This window comes from Miniopterus natalensis, chromosome 19 (genome assembly GCF_054644295.1).
Source record: "Miniopterus natalensis isolate mMinNat1 chromosome 19, mMinNat1.hap1, whole genome shotgun sequence".
NCBI lineage: Eukaryota > Metazoa > Chordata > Mammalia > Chiroptera > Miniopteridae > Miniopterus > Miniopterus natalensis.
In genome coordinates, this window is record NC_142099.1 from 21,125,297 (window position 1) to 21,145,051 (window position 19,755).

The window sequence follows — 19,755 nt, forward strand, 5'->3', positions numbered from 1 at the left end:
GTATAGATGTGGAAGCTGCAGCTCAGAAAGTTTAAGTTACTCAAGGCTGCATGGTGACTCGAGAAAGGATTAGAAGTCCATCTTCCATGTCTGTTAGGCACCGAATCCCATTTTTATCCACTGCCTTTAATAAAATCCTCCTTTGTTGCATGTGTACACTGACCGTTGTTACCCTGCGTCTTTGAAGTCCATAGAACTTCCTTACTCTCCCATGAGCTGTTGTGAAGAGGCTCTGTTTCGTTTCTGCACTGGTTTTAGAGGCAACTATGTGGATCATGAGAAAAACAAGATGGAAGTGAAGGGTCGGGAATGGAAGCGCCATGAATTCCACTACGACAACATCATCTGGGCCCTTCTCACGCTCTTCACCGTCTCCACGGGGGAAGGATGGCCTCAGTGAGTGATGAGTGTGCTTGTCTGTGAGCTGAGGTGGGGCCACGTGGTTGCCTTGAGAAGCCAACTCAAGATGAACAAAGTCAACCCTTTGTTATTGTTCCAGGGAAAGTAAGTGGCCATGAGTGGGGGAGAGAGGCAGAAGAGAGGAAGAGTGGAAATCCTTAAGGCAAAAAGCATGAGGAAGATGACAAAGTCTGGGAAACAGTTGAAACTCTTGATGCTTTAGCCAAGTATTGAGTTGAGTGGAGCTATCTGACGCCTGTAGAACAAATGAGTTTTGAACAGCTCTCCACCCCTTACCAGAGTCCCTGGGAGCTGTTTTAAACAGATTTAACCTCCAAGTTGGTCCTACACCTGGGGATTGAGGGTTAGGAATGAGATGGCAGAACCCAGAGATACTTTCTGTGATCACACAGCTAAAGAAGACAACAAAATGGTTTGTTGTTGTTGTTTTTTTGGATTTTTTAAATTGATTTTTGAAGAGAGAGGGAGAGAGAGAAACATTGATGTGAGCAAAACATTGATCGGCTGCCTCCTGCACGCCCCCTACCAGGGATCCAGCTCACAACCCAGGCATGTGCCCTGACCGGGAATTGAACTGGGAACCTTTCGGTGGACGGGATGACACCCAGCCAACTGAGCCACACTGGCCAGGGCAGAATGTAATTTCTGATGCTGCCATAGCTGTAGAGTGACTTCTCAGAGACTCGGCAATTACTAAGACACCCCTTTTTGGTCGCAGCATACTCTAGTTGGCAACAAAATGCCAACTGGAAATCCAGGAGTCTCCTGGTATTGAATGTGACAACCTAAACTATAAAATAATGTCACTCTGTTGCTTAGAAGTTGGATGTCTGATGGAATGGGCTAGAAAAGCAGTGGGTTGAGGGTCACTGAGTCTTCACCAACTTGGTTATTATGGACCCCAAAAATATTAACGGAGGATCTGCACAGACAAAGAGATCAGATAAGAAAATGTGACAGGTGGCACATGACCTAAAGAAACCTCGAGTGAGAGCAGTGGCCGAGATGGCCATCCACCATTCGTGCCCCGTCATTCTGTCCCCACAGGGTTTTGCAGCACTCTGTGGATGTGACAGAGGAGGACCGGGGCCCGAGCCGCAGCAACCGCATGGAGATGTCCATCTTTTATGTGGTCTACTTCGTAGTCTTCCCCTTCTTCTTTGTCAACATCTTTGTGGCTCTCATCATCATCACTTTCCAGGAGCAGGGGGACAAGATGATGGAGGAGTGCAGCCTGGAGAAGAACGAGGTAAAGCAGGAGGTCTGCAGCGGGGGGCAGCCCTGAGAAGGAAGGCTGACTTTTCTGAACCTAATAACTATAGGGAGAGGATGGGGGAAATGATTCAGCCATTAAGCATGTTTTGAGCATCTGCTCTGTGTAAGGCCCATAGATGCAGTGCAGAGTCTAGAAGTGTGGGGGGGTGGGGGGTGTTAAGGCACCGGTCACCTGGCTGTCCCCTCTGTGGCGTGTGTGTGCTGTAAGGGAAGGGGATATGGCTCGCTCATGATAGCTCTTCTGGTAACAAGCATAGTTCTGGCACATTGTAGGGTCCATTGGACCTGAACTAGAAACTGAGACTGTAAGAGAAATGCAAAAAGTGCTGTGGGAATGCATAGAGATCTTGACTTCTGGCTGAGGGTATCGGATTAGGCTTCCTGCCTAAACATCTCCACCACACGCCATGTGAAAAGGACAATATTAATAATCATTAAGTCCTTACCTCATGTGACAACCCGCCCCCCCCAGTTCTGTGTATTCACTTAAGGTGGCATCTCACCTGCAGTTTTGTCTAATCTCCGCTGCTGTTTTTACATCTGCTTGTGCAGTCCTACTTTTTTTTTTATACGCCATCCTCTTGTAACCATCTAGTAGAGCCACCAGTGTGCAAGGTTTGGGGGATTTGGGCTCGGGCCAGTAACCAACCGTGACTTTCCTCCAGAGGGCCTGTATCGACTTTGCCATCAGTGCCAAGCCGCTCACCCGCTACATGCCACAGAACAGGCACACCTTCCAGTATCGCGTCTGGCACTTCGTGGTGTCCCCGTCCTTTGAGTACACCATCATGGCCATGATCGCCTTGAACACCATCGTGCTGATGATGAAGGTGAGAGGCCGGTGCGGGAGGTGCTGGGGCAGGCCAACCTCGGGACTCTTCCCTCGCAGAGCAGTTGCTTGTGCGCCCAGATACTGGGAAACACTCCCACTTACCAGTTCGCGTGTCCTTACCTACTCCTCAATCATGGAGTCTCTTCCTGATCTTCTCTCATTCAACAGCCCAGCCTCTGGGTCTTTGGGGCAAAATACCATGAAACGTAGCAGCCATCCAGTAGTTCCCAAACCAGAGGTGGTGACAGGAATGAGACTCGGGCAAGGGCAGAAATGTCAGGAGATAGAGATGATCACGGGATCTGATGGAGTGCCAGGAGAGATTTGACCTTATTTAATACTCAGTGGGCAAGTAATTAACTCTAGAAAAGGTTTCTGTCCTGCCCACCTTCATCTCAAGGAAGAATGTCTGCTGCTAACTAGTAGCCTTGGTGGTGGGGTGGGGCAGGGCATGGTCTGTGTTTCCCTGTCTTGTGTTGTTCTGCCACATGGAATACGTAAGTCTTCTCTCCAGAATCCCATGACCATGTCTCCCACACCACGCAGCAGTGTCCCCTGAGGGTAGGGGTGAGAGTTGGCCGGCCTCGGTGACGTGGAGACCCCTCTCACCTTAAGGGTTGGTTCTTTCCCTCCTCTCTTCTCTTCCTGGCAGTACTACTCTGCTCCGTGTACTTATGAACTGGCCCTGAAGTACCTGAATATTGCCTTCACCATGGTGTTTTCCTTGGAATGTGTCCTGAAGATCATCGCATTTGGCTTCTTGGTACGTCATGGAACATCTCCTCCATGCTTGTCTCCCTTTCCTTCTGGGTGTATCCCCAGCCTTTGTGGGAAGGAGGGTGGGCTCCACGACTCAAAAATGGTTCATATACCTACTCACTAATTGTGGGCTCCTTCCCACTGCTCAGGAAACTGCCGTAGAGACGAGATGATGTGTGAGGGTGTTGGGAGAAAGGGCAAAGGAAAGGGGAGCCCCAGCTCCAAGCTCATCTAGCCACCAGCTCTGGTCTTGTCAGATTCTGTCAGTGGTCAAGGGGTGACAGTCATTGGGTCTCACTAGCACGACGATTTATCTGTTGCTAGGGAGCAAAACAAGGATTGGACTAATAAACCTTGAGTTTCCTGTAAAAGGTATAAAATTTTATAACTCAAATGGGAAAATATCTGTCCCTCTTAGCCTCAAACATAGTTGATAATAGGTTTTATCTAATTTTCCTTCTCCCCTTAGTTACACAAAGAGTAATTTCTGCCAACAAAAACGTTTCTTAAGCTTATAAAAGTTAATGACCTTTGAAGTGTGTATGTGTGGGTGGAGAGAGAGAGGTGTGTAGATTCTGGAACTGGGTTTGGGAAGGGTTGGGATGAGTTTTTCTGGCATGAGTCTTTACTTTTCAGCTACTAATTATAATCGGCAAGTTCTTGCCTCTGCTCTCAAGAGCGTTAAGCAAACCTAGCCATTGCCTCAGCGTCCTATAAACAAAATAGTCCTCTCTGCTCCCCCCACCCTGGCTTCAGCGTTTACAGTGAGACCAGTGGGATGCGGAAAAACCCACTCGACAGCTGTTTCATGCTTCCTTCGTGTGTGAGCTTCTATTCCAAATTATATATGTATCTGGCTTTCCTTGTAAGAAAACAAACTTCGCTTGTTGTCTGAATAAGGGTTTGATAATTGTGAAGGCTGATTGTGGGGTTGCTTTAGCTCTCCTCGTGGCCCTCTGAAAAGTCATTAATTTGATGGCTTCGGGAGGAGAGTTGAAGGAAACCCACTGCAGGTGGCTGTATTGTTGTTTGCCTCACTCCCTTTGGAGTGTTTTGAGACTTGAGACCTGGGGACATAAAAAGAGTGAAAAGAATACCTGGGTAATACAGTCTAGCCCCGAGCGAGTGAGCTGGGGGAGGGCAAAGTGGCACCGCCAGGAGGGGCGTTTTCCTGCACATCTCGATTACTTGCATGTGGTATTGACTCTGTCTGTGACTTCAGTCCCCAGTTACGTATCTAATTATGGTGAGTGCTGAATACATACTTACAAGCTTAACCAGATGATTGGGCCCCAAGGCCTGCCTCCTTCCCACTCTCACCCCTGAATCTTCATGCACGGTCTTGAGGCATTTCCACACTGTGAAAGGCACCGCCAGTCCCAAGTATGTCTTTACGCTGATAGTGCTCTAGGTGTTCAAAATGCCCTAACATGTGCTGTGTATCAGGTCTTCTCTGACTCTGAAATAGCCATGGCAGGAACCATCGTCATCATTATTGTTATTCATTTAAATGAGGAAACTGAAATTCAGAAAAATTGTATAGCTTTTTGAGGATTACACAATAAAAGGCAGTAGAATCGGAAAGTGTAATGGGGATAGAAAGAGGAAGAAAGAGGGAGAGAATGAACATACAGTAGTTGTCTATTAAGTCCAAACGCTTTACATACTCATTTCAGTTTTATACCAGCTCTATTAGGTAGGCAGTGGTCTTCCTTTTTGGGTGGGCTGGGGCTCAGGAAGATTGAGCGCTTTGTCCAAGGTTCCTAAAAGGCAGAGCCAGCATTCAGATCCTGGCCTGGCTGACTTGGAAGCCCACACGCCGTCCACCATAATGTACTGGTCTTTACTGTACTGTGGGTTCTGTACCATACTGTCGGGAAGCACCCTCACCTGGAATCCAGGCCTTCCATCCTCTGAGACCCAGCTTTGTGTTCCCTCTGCTATATGGGGGAGGCCTAAGTACTAGGCAGCTCCCCCAGGTTGGGCATAGGAGAGCCCTAAGAATGGAGGAACTCGGAGACTCCCCTTAGCTCCAGTCATGAAGGAGTAGGTATTTGTAATGGAAAGTGAGATTGTGAGGCTGTGTGCCTCAGTTTCTCTACATACCTGGCAGGTACATGTGGCTTTGGAATCAGACAAGCCTCGCTTTGCTCATTCATAAAATGAGGGTAACAGTAGCTACCTTGCAGCCTCAGATAGTTGTTGTGTGTCTCCAGTTAGGCAGTGTGCCCAAGGCATCTAAGGCGTCTGGTTCTGAGTAGGTGTTCATTATACGTAGCTCCTCTCCCCACACGCCTTTCCTATCTTTGTTGCCTGTCTCTCCCCACTCTTCTTACCAACCCTGCCACTCAGTATTTTATAAACATAGGTATCACTACCTACCTATAGACTTCATGGGAGGAATAAGTGAATTGAATGAATGCCCAGGGCCTGGCCCAGTATCTGGCACACATAGCAAGGATTCACCGATGTGTCATGAGGGTGGGAGGGGGTGCCCTTCTGCAGTGCTCTGAGAGACTCTTAGGGCAAGCAGGTGACTTTGGGGAGACCCAAGTGACCTGTGTCTTTTAAGGCATATAGTTCAGAGTCTGTGTTCACCTGAGCCCTGGGAATGGGTGCATAGCTTATTCTTTCTGGTAGGCAGAGTATTATCTGAACGGTGGATTTTCTGGGTCCTTTATCCTCCATCTCCTTCAACCCACTCGTTCTATTACTGCTTCCTTGTATTAATTTCATTACACCTCCTTGAAAGGTGTAACAGAGCAGAGAAAGAGGGAAAAGATTAAGTCTCTTCATCCTATTGCAAATCAGCAGTTGGTTTGAAAAGGCTCAGTGGAGTTAGAGGAGATTTTTGGCACATCTTTGATCTTTAGTCACTTAGGACATCTCTGTGACTCTTATTAATAATTGAAAGTCAGAACTGTATACTTATAGGGTCACATGATACAAGGTGGATACTTTAGAGTTATAGTTGTAGAAAACTTTGAAGTAATATTGTAAATAATTTGATTGTCTTGTAGGTGACACCAATCTCTCTTTTTCTTGGAGTTGTGATGTTCTTGGCCACAAATCTTCCTTACATATGAGCTTTTTAGTGACACCTTCAATAACAAGGACTTCAAATAGTGATGAAACTGCTTGCCAAATGAGAAATTCCCAAATTCATAAAGGAGAAATAGCATTTCTGGTTAGAAATAGGAAACTGAAACCAATGATAGAACAAACTTGTACATGAATTAACAAGTTGCAGTTCCAAGTGACAGTTATGTAATGAAAGATATCTTTTCTCCAATTTTTATTTTCTTCCTGGTTTTCTTTTCCTCTGTTATGTGATGCTCCCATGACTGAATTCTCTTGGCAGAACTATTTCCGAGACACCTGGAATATCTTCGACTTCATCACCGTGATCGGCAGCATCACAGAAATCATCTTGACAGACAGCAAGGTGAATGGCTCATAGAGCTCATCTTTAAGCTTGGCCGTGAAGTAGCATTTAAAGAAATCCCCTGCACATTCAGTTTATTTTAAACTCATCAAACCAAATGCGTAGCCATCTGAGTGTGGGGAGTTCACTTCCTCACTCCTGAGCTCTAGCCAGAAAATGCCAACATTGGAGGGCCCTGGATCTCATGGAAGCTTTGTTTCACATGCATGCCTCCCATAGCAGACATCTCATAGGGTAAGTGGAATGAATAGAGAGGGTGCCAAAAGCGACCCAGTGCCCAGTGTGGTGCTAGATTCTGTAAGAGATACAAAAGAGCCACAGTATCCTTGCCCTCAAAGTTGTTAGACCTGAATCATTTCCCTAAAATTGTTCATCCTAAAGAAGACTTGGAGAGCTCATCGTAACTCTCTGAATGCTGGAGAGCCACCGTGTGCTGGAGGGACTATTAGATCTGTTCTTTTGGCGTCTAAGTGCAGCGTTAGGACCACTTAAAGAAGACTAGGAGGTGGTTCTGTCTAATGCAGGGCACCCTCTGGGGTACTTCCCTACCCTTCTCCCTGGGAATGGGAGGCGGGCCTGGGAAGGCTGAGAAAGGTGGTCCTCCCTGGCCCATCAGCTGGAGACGGGTTTAAAACCAAAGACAGAATCCACGTCCCAATTTTATGATCTGAATGGGGGCTAAATACGCAAATCCTAACTAGTGCTTAGACTTTCTGAATAACGATCATGTCGCTAATTCTGTCTCCTTCTGGTCCACCAGCTTGTGAACACCAGTGGCTTCAACATGAGCTTCCTGAAGCTCTTCCGCGCCGCCCGCCTCATCAAGCTGCTGCGTCAGGGCTACACCATCCGTATTCTGCTCTGGACCTTCGTTCAGTCCTTTAAGGTGAGAGGCACCAGCTCCTCCTTGCTGAGGCGGCCCTGTCGTAGCAGACGGCACAGCCAGGCAACAGGGCGTCATCACATGCGTCCCTTCACCTCTGGCGCTAGTCAGATGGGTGTGTGTCAGGAGGGTTAGATAAACACAGCTCAGCTCGGCCGGGCAGCGGGCACTGATGTCCACCTGCATAGATCTCATTCTAGAAAACCACCTCAACTCTGTAACTCGGTTATCTTCTCTGTCCGCTGAGGCAGGGAGTGTGTCTTAGCAGGCGTGCTTCCCTCCCCAGGACTTCCAAAGCCCTGCCGTGTAGAGAGCCAGGCACCTGTTGTCACATACTCTCTGCATTTTCAGGGGCGTGACAGTGGTTTTATTTCACGTAACAGTGTTTCAAAGGACCCCTTGAGTTCTGTTTTATAGCAAGATGAGCCACACCAGTCCCAGCATGTCCTCATCAGTGTGTTTCCTGAACCACTGAGAGCATGGCGTGCTCACGGTCACCTCTGTGCCCTGCACACCGATAGGATGCGTGGCAAGGTTAACACGGGGAGCGTCTTTGCAACGATCACATGGGCAGTAGAAGGTGCATGTGTAATTAAATATAAGTTAAAAACCCTCTTGAATGGCAGAGACTTCTGGTAAAAGAAGTTTTCCAAACCTATTTAAATAAATAGTATAATATCATAATTAGTTATTTTTAAGGTTTTGGGGGCCTAAATGTTATTCAAATGCCTACTGTTTTCCTCTTATAAAAAACAAGTTTCTCCACAAATGTGTTTTAAAAATGAATTTGATGCTATTAAGGGGTTCAAAGATAAGAAATCACAGAATTGTCTTTTTTAATTATTTATATACAGGGTGGGCAAAAGTAGGTTTACAGCTTTTGTATGGGAAAAAAAACATGCAGGCTATGATTATTACAATAACAAGCTGCATTAACTCAAAAGAATGTCAGTGCCACTGTAGACCTACTTTTGCCCACCCTGTATTTTAATCACAAAGTGTAATGCAGAAGGCAAGCCAGCGAGTTCGCGGTTTCTCACCACTCGGAAAGGGTGTTGGTTCACCCCGCACCCTCGGCACTGATTCACTCCTGCACCCAGCGCCTGCGGGTTCGAGATGTGAGACCAGGTGTAAGGATGTTCCAGCTCCTAGGATCAACCTCAACATTTTTACCGTATTCAGAGTGATTGTTTGATGTGATAGCTCCCACAGAGGCCTTTGGAAAACCATTTTGCCAAAGCTAAATTGCAGAGGAGACATCTAAAACCTTAGCAAGAACTTGCCATACGCGTCTCAGGCGAGTCCAGATTTAAGAGTTTGAAACCAGATGCTCTTAAAGCCTTTTTCTTAAAAACCCGCCCAACAAACTACCGCTGTTCGTGAGTCTCTTAAGAACAATGTGTCAGCCTGTCATGTTATCCTGATCGCCAGTTCTCTGCAAAACTGGGTCCTGTTGAGGGCAAGGAAAAAGCATGTCAAGAATGGATTGCCAAATGGTTGGCGGTTGGCTTGTTTTGGTGAATACACGGATACCGTGAAGACAGCAAATCTGCCCCCAGGTGACACTGATGGACAGGTGTTTCCTTTTCGGAACAGTCCTGGGGCACAGCATAGAAGTTGTTTTCCTAACACTGGCATAACAGAGGCTACCTCTGCAAATACACAGCGGGAGCCGCACAATACAAACAGCATGGCCACTGCCTGTCCCCACCCTCCCAGCCCTGCGCTCCCCCAGTTCTCTACCACCGGCCCCTACTCAGTTCTTCCCCCTTTGCCTTTCTTTTGTGTTGGACTTTATAACGTGATAAGAAAGGCGATCAGAATGAATCTTTAGTGCTCTCCCCAAAGCTGTGGGTAGGGAGAGATGAACTAGGGACTGGAGCCATTGGCATGAAGGTAGAATGACAGGAGGTCAACACAGAAGGTGATAGAAGGAAGCCGCACCCAGGTGGCAAGAAACCTGCCTCCCTACTCTTGCCTTCCCATGGCCCCTCGAAATGTAGCCATTCTGCCCACAGATCTTGGGAGTCAGCACTTCAGTGGAGAGGGGGTTCTCCCACCGACTTTTATCCTTAATTCACATTACAAAAGTCTCCCAGGACTCTCCACTTGGTGAGATCTGCTGGTAACCCCTGCCCGCTCCTGTAGTCTAAAAGCCTGTGATTGATCTCCTGGGATCTGTGCTGTCCACGCTGAAGACAGAGTGGAGACACATAGTCGCACTGTCTTCCGGGGAGCTTCCTGGACAATAAAGAAGAGGGATTTCCATGTCAGCACCTAGATCACCGCAGAATTACAGTGCCCAGCAGCCCCCAAACCATAGGGCCCTGTGTCTGCATGCCCGTACCCCCGGGGCAGTCTCCTGCCTTATTCTCCTTCCCTGGCCCCCTCCACCCCGTGATTGAAATGTCATCCCCAAGTGGCAGTTAGCATGCACAGTGGGGAACTTTGTGCTACCTGACTTCACGGCTTGGTGGTGGCTGACACCTAAAAGGTGGTTTGGGGATTTTGCATGACACACATGGAAGTGTCAGGAGGCTAAAACTTGGGGAAAAGATGTTTTCTCAGAGGGTGAAGGAGCCTGCTAGGAACTGACAAACGGCCAAGACCCCAGCATTTGAGTTTGTTTCCAGATTCTCCTTGTGGGCTTCTCGTTGAGTGAGGGAGTGGGAAGGGGTAATGCCAGGATTGAGAGCCCTGCTGGATACTTTCTGTGTAATTTGCATCACAATTGCCCACGTTATTAGTACTCTGCATGCAAACTGGGATGAGTCCCATGCCCAGGTAGTTTCCCCAGATCTCCCAGGAGATCTGGGCCACCCTTCTGGGTGAGGAAATACTCTTGACAGAAGGTAAATTAGGAGCCTCCCTGTGGCCAGCAGCTTCCATATCTTTCACAGCTTGTGGACATCTGCAAAGTGTGACACCCCAAAACAGGACACCCCAGGGAATACAGCTCCCAGAGTCTCTGCATAAGTGAGCCTCAGGGCAAGACTCCCTGTGCTGCCAGTGACTGCAGGTTGTGGAGCCTGGGACCTGCCTGCCTTTGAGCTCATGGTCCTATCTCTGCTTTCCTTCCAGGCCCTCCCCTACGTCTGCCTTTTGATTGCCATGCTTTTCTTCATCTATGCCATCATTGGGATGCAGGTGAGCGGCACATGTAGAGCCTGGTGGGGGTGATTGTGGCCCAGACTGCCTCTGGCTCACCAGCCTGAGCGTCCAGGACTGAGGGTATGTTAAAGGGGCCTGCTCCCGAGGTCTTGTTGCCATATGACCTTGGGAATTCTCCATGTCCCTGCCTCCCTGCTCAGGTTGGTCTGGCCCAGGGACTTCATTCGAGGTTGTGAGACAGTGGTGATGGACTTCCGTGGGCGCAACAACAAAACCACAGCAATGTCAGCACCAGTGTTCTTGGCCAGAAGGGTCCCCATGAGGCTAAGGAGGGAGCAGGGCTCCTGCTGACCCAATACTCAGGGTCTTACATATTTGAACTAGGCCTTAAAGAAGGTCAGATGATTGTACTTCTGTATACAGTGACACAAAATATGTCAGTAAAATGCTGAATGGCTGAGATCTACACCGTGAGACTCACCACTGGGAACAGCTTGTTGAGTTCCTGGCAGCATGCAAACCCTAGACCCAAGGGCCACAGTCCAGCTGATTCCTCTCAGGGCTGTGCAGCTTGCTTGTCACCACATCCTTTCCCGTTTGGGAACTGAGAAGTGGAGGTCAGGTTCCCACCCTGAGTATTCATGCAGTTGCCAGAGGCCCACTGAGCAGAAGAGGCCACAAGAGCTTTCAAAAGCAACTGTCATTTAGGGTGGGTGGGCTCCACTGAAACAAGCAGCAATAGTCATGGACCTACCCAGCCGGGCACTCAGGCTCTCGGCTTGTCTCGGGGAGACTAACTTTCTGACTTGGAGGGAAGGAGACTAAACCCCAGCACAGAACTTCGGCCAAGTGGCAGTGCCTGCAGTCAGGCAGCCTGGCCACCTTTGGACTCAGCTGTCTTCTCCATGGCACCTGCCATCTGGAGCCATTGGAGAGAGACATCTCCCAGGCTTGCTGCGTCGGCAGCCTCTCCGGAGAACCTCTGAGAGGCTCTCCCTTCTGCTCCTCCCTCTCATCTGCACATCTCAATTTTGTTCATCTTCTAACCCCATGACTGGAGAGTTTTGTTCTCCAAAAATATGAGAGAATGTCAAGTGTCAGAAAGTGTGAGACTGGGTTGAAAAGTAATGAGTTTCTCCTTCACGGAGGACATATCAGCTAAGATTTAATGATGAAGTCCAGGGTGTGTTACAAGCCGAATCCTGGGCAACTTAAAGATTGGCTTGGTGACTTCTATTAAGTCCCTTCAAACTCTCAAATCCTTGATTCTAGAATTAAAATGTCCTTGAACAGCCAAATGAAACTTGATTAAGTTCTTTTTGCTTATGCTTAAAAATAGTCGTTACCCCCTTTTTCATTTTCATCAAAATAAACTAGAATTACACCAATACTAACTGGTTATTAATACTACTGATGATGATGATGATAATGCTGGTTTATCATTACTTGAATTCCTGAGTGTGCCAGACACTATGCTAAATGCATGTTCTTACCCCCTCCCTCCCTGTGTGTGTATATGCGTGTACATACACACATGAGAGCGGGGTGGAGAGGGGGAGAGAGAGATGCAAAGCTTCTAACTAGAAAGATTGCATCTCATACTGTCGTAACAGCAGAAGGATCCATACAAACAGAAAGGCGAAAAGGCAGTAGACAAAGCATGAAAGAGAAATGGCAATAAGATGTCTCTATGAGAAGGACTGTTATTCTGAATTTCCAAAGTCATCTTGGGAGAAGAGAGCTTGTCAGAGAAGTCCGAATGTAGAAGAAAGGGGTAACTTGTGGGGTATGGAAAAGCACCCTGGGGCTACAGGCCCTTAGCGGTAAGGCCTTCAGCCTCAGCTTCACCACTGATAGCTGTGCAAACTCGGTCAAGTCACTGAACGTCTCTGGGCTTAACACCCTCACCAGTACAGCAGAGGAGCTGGATAGACAGGTTCACAGGTCCTTCCTAGTTCTCAAGTTCTGTGATCCCAAGTAAAAATGGATATAAGCCTATACTTCCAGTAAGTTTTCTGATGGGTCTCAGTATCTCTTCTTTCTCTTCTATACCCATTTGATATAGGAGATTTGGGTTAGTGTCAAGGACTGAGTGAAAAGCTAAAAAAAAAAAAAAGTGAAAAAACTTTAAAGACTACCTTTACAATAAATACACATTTTTGGCTTGAAAATTTTCTTGGAGTACATTGAATATAAACTTTGGTTTCTTTCCCTATTACACACATACCTCATGCAACATCACAGCCTGCTCTCTAATTAGTTCATGATTGGAGAAGGTGTTTGAGAAAGTCATAATGAAGACATCTAATGATGGCTTCAGGTGGGTCACGGGGAGAAAATACACTAAGTTTAGTGTATGTGATGAATCAGGGATAAATCATGGGCTCTGAACCAGGAGGGTGAAAAGAGAGAGGAGATGCAGACACAGGCGAGGGGACCTGACGGCTTCCTCCTGGGGCATCCAGAATTAGATTTGATCGTTTGGGATTTTTTCAGTGCTGCTGTTTGTTTGGGGGGCCCTCTCCCATCCTATCTTCCTCCTTCCCTACTTCCCCAATGCTGCCTGGCCTGCCCCCTTCATTCTCCCTGAGAGACAAGTAGTAGTGGGGTTTTGAAAAACATTAAGAACAAATTCCCAAAGCAGGTGTCAGTAGGAGTTATATGAGCAAAATAGCTGGGGGCAGAGATTTTTCCTCAGTTGCACATTCTGAAAACTGTTAGGGGGGAATATGTTGCATTTAGCATATATTAGATAAGCAGAAGCATATTAAAGATAGGCTGAAAATGGTCTCAGTCGGCTGGCAAAGTGACCTGTGAAGCCTTCATTTGTACAAACAGTGACTTTCGAGAACAAACCCTGAAGTCGGAAGCTTGGGTGGGGAGGATGGTGAATGTGGAAGGGCACCCTTCTCACCCAAAGGGACCTTGGGTCGACCTTGGCTCCAGGCAGCACCATGTCTGCAGATCAAGATCTCTGGGTTTTCCCTCTTCTTTCACATGCATTTGCGTGGCGACCACATTCTACGCCCAGCGACCAATGACAGATTAGTAAACTCACTCTGTAGCCAGATCTGCCCAAACCCATTTCCTTCTTCCTCTGCCAAGCATCCCGTTGGCCTGACCTTTTTCCTCCTACTGGCCTGGACTGGTTTTGTGTGTGCTCATCCCCATGGGCGGTAGCTCACAGACATATCGACCTTCTGAAATTTGACTCTCTGGGTAGGAACACACGCAAGGAAGATAGAGGTGCCCCCCTCTGCCCTAAACAGCTTGCGAACCGAAGGCAGCATCTTCCCAAGCCATGAGTCACGTCTTCTGCAGATTCAGATGCTCCCATCATTACCACCCGAGACAGGCGGCGACTCCTGTTACGGGGTGCTGTCTTTGACAGGCTGTCTGAGCACCATGGTGAGTGCCATGGTGACAGGTACCATGGAAATCAAAAGACAAAATCGGGTGGGAGGAGATACATACAGGCAGAAGATTTCAGAGATCTGTGGTCTCCTTTGTCCTCTTGCTTACCTGGCCACGAGCATGGGGTCACCAGCCTCCCGGTGTGAGCTGTCTGCTTCGGGGTGAGGCCATCAGGAAGAGCCATGCGTGTGGATTTGCCAACGCTGCATCTAATAGCCGTGCGCTGGGTGCATCCCACAGCTCAGTAATGCTCGTTGCTTTCTGTTTTTCTCCTCAAGGTATTTGGAAACATAAAACTAGATGAGGAGAGTCACATCAACCGGCACAACAACTTCCGGAGTTTCTTTGGGTCCCTCATGCTACTGTTCAGGTACCTGGACGCGGAACTGTTGTAGCCGGGCCCTCCCAGTGGGGACACAGTTGGTCGTCTCTTCCACGGCCTTTGGCTTGTCGTTCCGCTTGCTCTGCTCCTAGCAGGATTACAGCGGAGTGGGGGCAGGAGGGGGATCATCTTGAACTCAGTAGCAAATTTGCAGACTGCAGCTTCGACGTGTCCTTCAGGGCTCTGAGAGGGCGAAGGCGAGGACGGTTTCTTGCAGATCAAATTCCATTTAAGGCCTGCATCCTTGGATGGCCTGGTTTCTGTGGGATCTAGAAAGTCCCACCATGGTCAGCAGAGATTCTTCAGAAGACAGAGGAGCAGTGGGTGAGGTGGCAGAACCCAGAAGAGACCTCGTTGGCACTCTCCATCTCTGGATGGAGAGCACTGAGTACCATGAGTACCGAGCGGACCTGTTGGGCCTATGGCAAGAGAGAGGGATGGGTGAATTGGGAAGGAGGGGCAAGGAGAGGACAGGACATGCGGACCTGCTACTAATAACCAGAATGTCCTTTGGGCTCAGGAGCGCCACGGGGGAGGCCTGGCAGGAGATCATGCTGTCGTGCCTCGGGGAGAAAGGCTGTGAGCCGGACACCACGGCGCCGTCGGGGCAGAGCGAGAGCGAGCGCTGCGGCACCGACCTGGCCTACGTGTACTTTGTCTCCTTCATCTTCTTCTGCTCCTTCCTGGTGAGTAACACTGTGCTCTCGGCTTGCCATGTGGCCCATCCCAACCTGCCCCGATAGTCACGGGACGTTTCCTTTGGTGGACGGTCGCACCACGCCACAGCCTACGCTGAGAACCAGGTTTTTCTCGAGAATTCTTGGAGGCCAACGTGCTTGTCCGACTCCTGGGTGGGTGGCTGGCTAGCTGTGGCTGAGAAAAGCCTGTGCTGCTTCTCGGGAAGATCACTGGGAGAAGGGGTGATGGGTGGGGGAGAGGTCAGTGAAGAGAGCTGCGAACTTCATGGTGAATCTGTTGTAGCCCATGGTAAGTCCTTTCCCCTCTGTACATTGGATGTTTTATAAGTAAGGCAAGAACATCGCTCTCTCTGGAGACTTTTGAACTATTTGCGAAAAGGTACCTTGAAAATATAAGGTGACAGCGTTAATAAGAGTAGAATGATGACAATACATAATGTAACGGATTGCATTCTCTTTTGGTGACAGTGGCTGGCTTGATAGACATGAGAGGATATGATGGCTTCAGGTCTTATTAAATATTGAGTAATATCTGTGGTGCACACCTACTTATAGAATAGTGAGAAGCCCAGGTGGCCCTGCATTCTCTCTTTGGGAGAAAGCATGAATCAGCACAGCAGCATCCAGAAATCTCTACACTGCATAATCCAGCCAGTGGAGATGAACAGGAGGATGGTTGAGGTGTTCCTGCCAAGTCAATAGCAGGGTCAGTCTGGTGTTTGTGGTCACCCTGACATCCCTCAGCTCAGCTGCGCTGCTGATGCCACTGGCTGTACAGGACTCAAAAACTAAAGGAATGCCCCTGAAAAGTGGGCAGTTTCATGGCATCACGGAGTGAATGAATCGTCTCTCGTCCAGGCATTTCTGCCCCTAAAGTGATCCTCAGGGGGACTTGCGGCCTGTCCAGCTCTCAGGCGTGGGGAAGTGACTTGCGGCTAGACTGAGGGTGACCTGCAGGCCGTGCACAGAGAGTGAGCTGACTGCCACGTTAGTAGCCCACTTTGAGTTCTGGGCTTTGCTGCTATTGTAGCTTCTGTAGGGTGGGAAGGAAAAAGACTTGATGATAAGAGTATTATTTGCTTGGTGAGTGATACATGTGTTTCGGTACACTCCCTGCGGGAGGTTTTAAAATGAAAAACAAAACAGTATCCTCTTTAGAAATATGGAAGTAGAATGTCTAATGAAAATAACTGAGAAGTAATTTCAAATGATATTAATTAGAGTTTTCAGTTGATTCATTCACCTATTCAGCACATTCATACTGAGTGGTTATTAAAAAGCTAGGCACTGGGGTAATGCTGTGAATTAAGGTCCCTCTGTCACCTCCAGTCGGAGGGTGAAAGGCATTCAGGGGTCTCAGCACTTATGGGTGGGGTGACATGGGGCGTATAGAAGAACATATAGACATCACAGTTTTATCCTGCATGATGTAAATGTTTAATAATAAATATTTAAAAGAAACCAGAGATATAACTGAAAAATTAATTAGAGACTATAAAGGTACTGTTAGAACTTTGAGATGGAGGGTGCTGCATAATTCACACTAATGTTATTTTTAAAGAGGCTATATTCAGTCCGAGAGGATCTGCCTTCAAATCTCAGCCCTTCAGGGGACTGACTTTGTGACCTTGGGCAAGTCACACAGCTGCTCATTTCATTCAGTGCCCTCCCCTAGAAAGATGTACTGATGCGCCAGGAGGTGTCAGGCTGTGTGCTTGGCCCTAAGGATGCCAGTGTGTGTAGGAAGCCGAGTAGTGTTACATTGTGTATATGTACCACAGCGCTCTCACTCCAGGCTCTTCCACGGGAGCTCTTTCCTCAAACACCCCAGCCTCTGGCCCCAATACAACTGCAGCAGTCCTTGCACATTCAAGACCAACGGGGAAGAACAAGTGTTTTGCCCTGAATGTTCAAAACTATTTTACTGGCCTTGACTGGATCACCAGTCACTATGACCCAGAGGGATGGGATCCAAGGACTGGCTGAGGCCTGGGTCCCAAGTGGTGCCCCACTGAACCACAAGGGGTGGGCAAGGGGTGGGTCCCCAAAAGAGCAGAAGTACAGTCAACGGGTGCTGGGCAGCCAAGAATCAACAAGACAGTGCTGTTCACTGCGGCCAGCTAGTCCTGTCTATCCCACTTCCTTGGGCTGTGCAGTTTAGGCTGCTGGCCTGCCACTGGCTTGGTTCAGGGCACGGTGAGGCCCTCTGCACCGCGACCAAACGTTCCTTCTACACGCAGATATCCCTCGGTCTCTCTCCTAGCTTGATCTCCTTCCGTGGTTCCCGTTGCCCACAGGCCAAACCCGGTTTTACCACCTGTGTTTATAAAACACTGTGGCTTTTTCATTCTTAAATGGTTGAGAAAAACAAAAGATAATATTTCATGACATGAAAATTACATGAAATTCAAATCCATACTCCTTTCTGTTTACACTGTAACCTGCATATGTTGCTTTCCTGGATCTTCTAAAAAAAATCTGTAACATTTGTATATTTGCAAAATGTCACAGTCTTTACTAAATACTAAGAGTACTCAAGTGACAACAGCTAGTTGTCTGCTTGCTTTAAGCGGTGTGCCAGGCATGGGACTAGATCTCCTGATAGGAACTTTCTTACCCCTAACCCCCAGCACCTGGGTGTCTGTTTGGAATACGGTGAGTGGACAATAAATGTTGTTGAACAAGTAAGTAGGAGAACAGGGTCTTGGAAGCCACTTAAAGAGCCATGAATAGCTTCAAGTCGGCACACAGTGAGCCATGCAGTGGGCTCTGAGACATCTCACAAGTCCCGTTGGCTTTGGTAGATCAAGGGGAGGGGAGGGGCTTGACTTCCTCTAGCCTTTGAGCATGTTGTCGCTGCTGCCCCCTCTCTGCTACAATAACAAATAAATGGAACAGATAACAAAAGCGAAAAGCCATTGTGGAGTACTCTGCAAATAGAAAGTGGCACAGAAAATATGAATAATGCTGTTCGTGCAATGAAATGTGTGGTGCAGACAATGCAGATACAATGCATTCAGCAAAATCCACAGGCTTGGGTCAGGGCCTTCAGCCTTGGGAACATTGGAATTGTGGATGGGCCTTGAAGCCTGTTTTTCTGCTTCATGGTTCCCCTAACTCTTCTCTGCCCTCTTGCCCTTCAGATGCTCAACCTGTTCGTGGCTGTCATCATGGACAACTTTGAATACCTGACTCGGGACTCATCCATCCTGGGGCCTCACCACTTGGACGAATTTGTCCGTGTCTGGGCAGAATATGACAGAGCTGCATGGTGAGTAGGCCACTCTGCCACTCCACTGGGGCCTGCATCAGGGGCCTCCAAGTTCTAAGGAAGAGGTTGGCATTAGAGCCACCCAAATGCTTGCCTGTTACAGAAGGAGAGGGGGTTCCTCCTGGCTGTGGCCCATTGAAGAGGCCAGGCCGTCAGCTTGGCTCTGGTATCAGAGATGTAGCTTTTTCTCTCTCCCTTTACCCGCTCTTTCCTTCTGTGACAGACTTTCCCTTTCTTTGCCAGTCTCATCACAATGTCCACACCTCAGAGTGTTTGGGTTCAACCCCCAGAGGAGCTTCCAATAATCTTTCTTCTTTTCCTGCCTAATGGTTGAATCATCAGGGGGGTTGACTAGGGTATTTCTGGGCCAATTGGACATCTGGTCACCATGGCCACTGACAGTAGTGTTTATGTCTCTCATCCCTCTCAAAAGCTACAGTTTGAGATAACTGAAATTATATAAAAAACCAAGCAAGTTGCCCTTCCAACTGATTGATCCCTTAAATGCTTGTGGTTTTATTGCACGAAACTGAGTTAAATGTCAGGAATTTGTGGCGATAACCCCCCGTTCTCTTCCACTGTTCAGTAGTTCTCCAGTGATGTCGTGCCCTCTGGACTTAGAGTGAGGTTGGCGATGCCAGCCCATGGGCTAAATGTGGCCCAATGTCTGTTTTCCAAAATAAAGTCATATTAGAACACAGCCATGTTCACTCATCTGTGGGTTGTCCTAGCCTGCTGACACACTATGAGACAGGCTTGAGTAGTTATAACAGAGACGGAATGGCTTTCAAGTTCAAAACTATTTCCTGTTTGAGCCTTTAAAGAAAAGGTTTGCTGATCCCTGCTTTAGAGTTTAGAGGCAACATTGGGCCCTCGTGGTTGAAGACAGGCGAGAGTCCTATGAGTGCTCCCTCCCCAGGCTCTTTTCTGTCCCATGTAATCTTTGCTTTAGGGTCTTACCTCACCAATCTATCCATTTTGGGGCCCCTCTGAAAACACTACAAGAAATGCTACCCTTCACAGGAATGGGCCACGTTGCTTCCACCTGGAACCCCTTCATTATCTGAGACTTTTCCTCAAATCTGTCCTTCTATGAGGCTGTGGAATTTGGGTCACTTCTTTACAGGTTAGAACTGTGAATCAGAAGTCCCATTCCCTTCAGTCACTAGTAGTGACTTAGGGAGCAGAGTTCTCCAAGTCCATTCCTGTTATGATGGCTGAGCAATGCTTTTATCTTTGGGCTTTCTTCCTAGTAGATGGGCTGA

At 48.0% G+C, this 19,755-nt stretch overlaps 1 protein-coding gene across 1 annotated transcript in view; it reads left to right on the forward strand.

Moving 5' to 3' along the window:
• The window catches only part of CACNA1E (calcium voltage-gated channel subunit alpha1 E), a 237,343-nt gene that overhangs the window by 199,754 nt on the left and 17,834 nt on the right, over positions 1-19,755 (forward strand). Inside the window, exons 27-36 of the mRNA XM_087827824.1 lie at positions 259-396; positions 1,468-1,669; positions 2,361-2,525; positions 3,180-3,290; positions 6,648-6,731; positions 7,492-7,617; positions 10,696-10,761; positions 14,418-14,509; positions 15,042-15,207; positions 18,363-18,490. Coding sequence (XP_087683950.1) covers positions 259-396; positions 1,468-1,669; positions 2,361-2,525; positions 3,180-3,290; positions 6,648-6,731; positions 7,492-7,617; positions 10,696-10,761; positions 14,418-14,509; positions 15,042-15,207; positions 18,363-18,490 — 1,278 coding nt within the window. The remainder of the gene's footprint in view (positions 1-258; positions 397-1,467; positions 1,670-2,360; positions 2,526-3,179; positions 3,291-6,647; positions 6,732-7,491; positions 7,618-10,695; positions 10,762-14,417; positions 14,510-15,041; positions 15,208-18,362; positions 18,491-19,755) is intronic.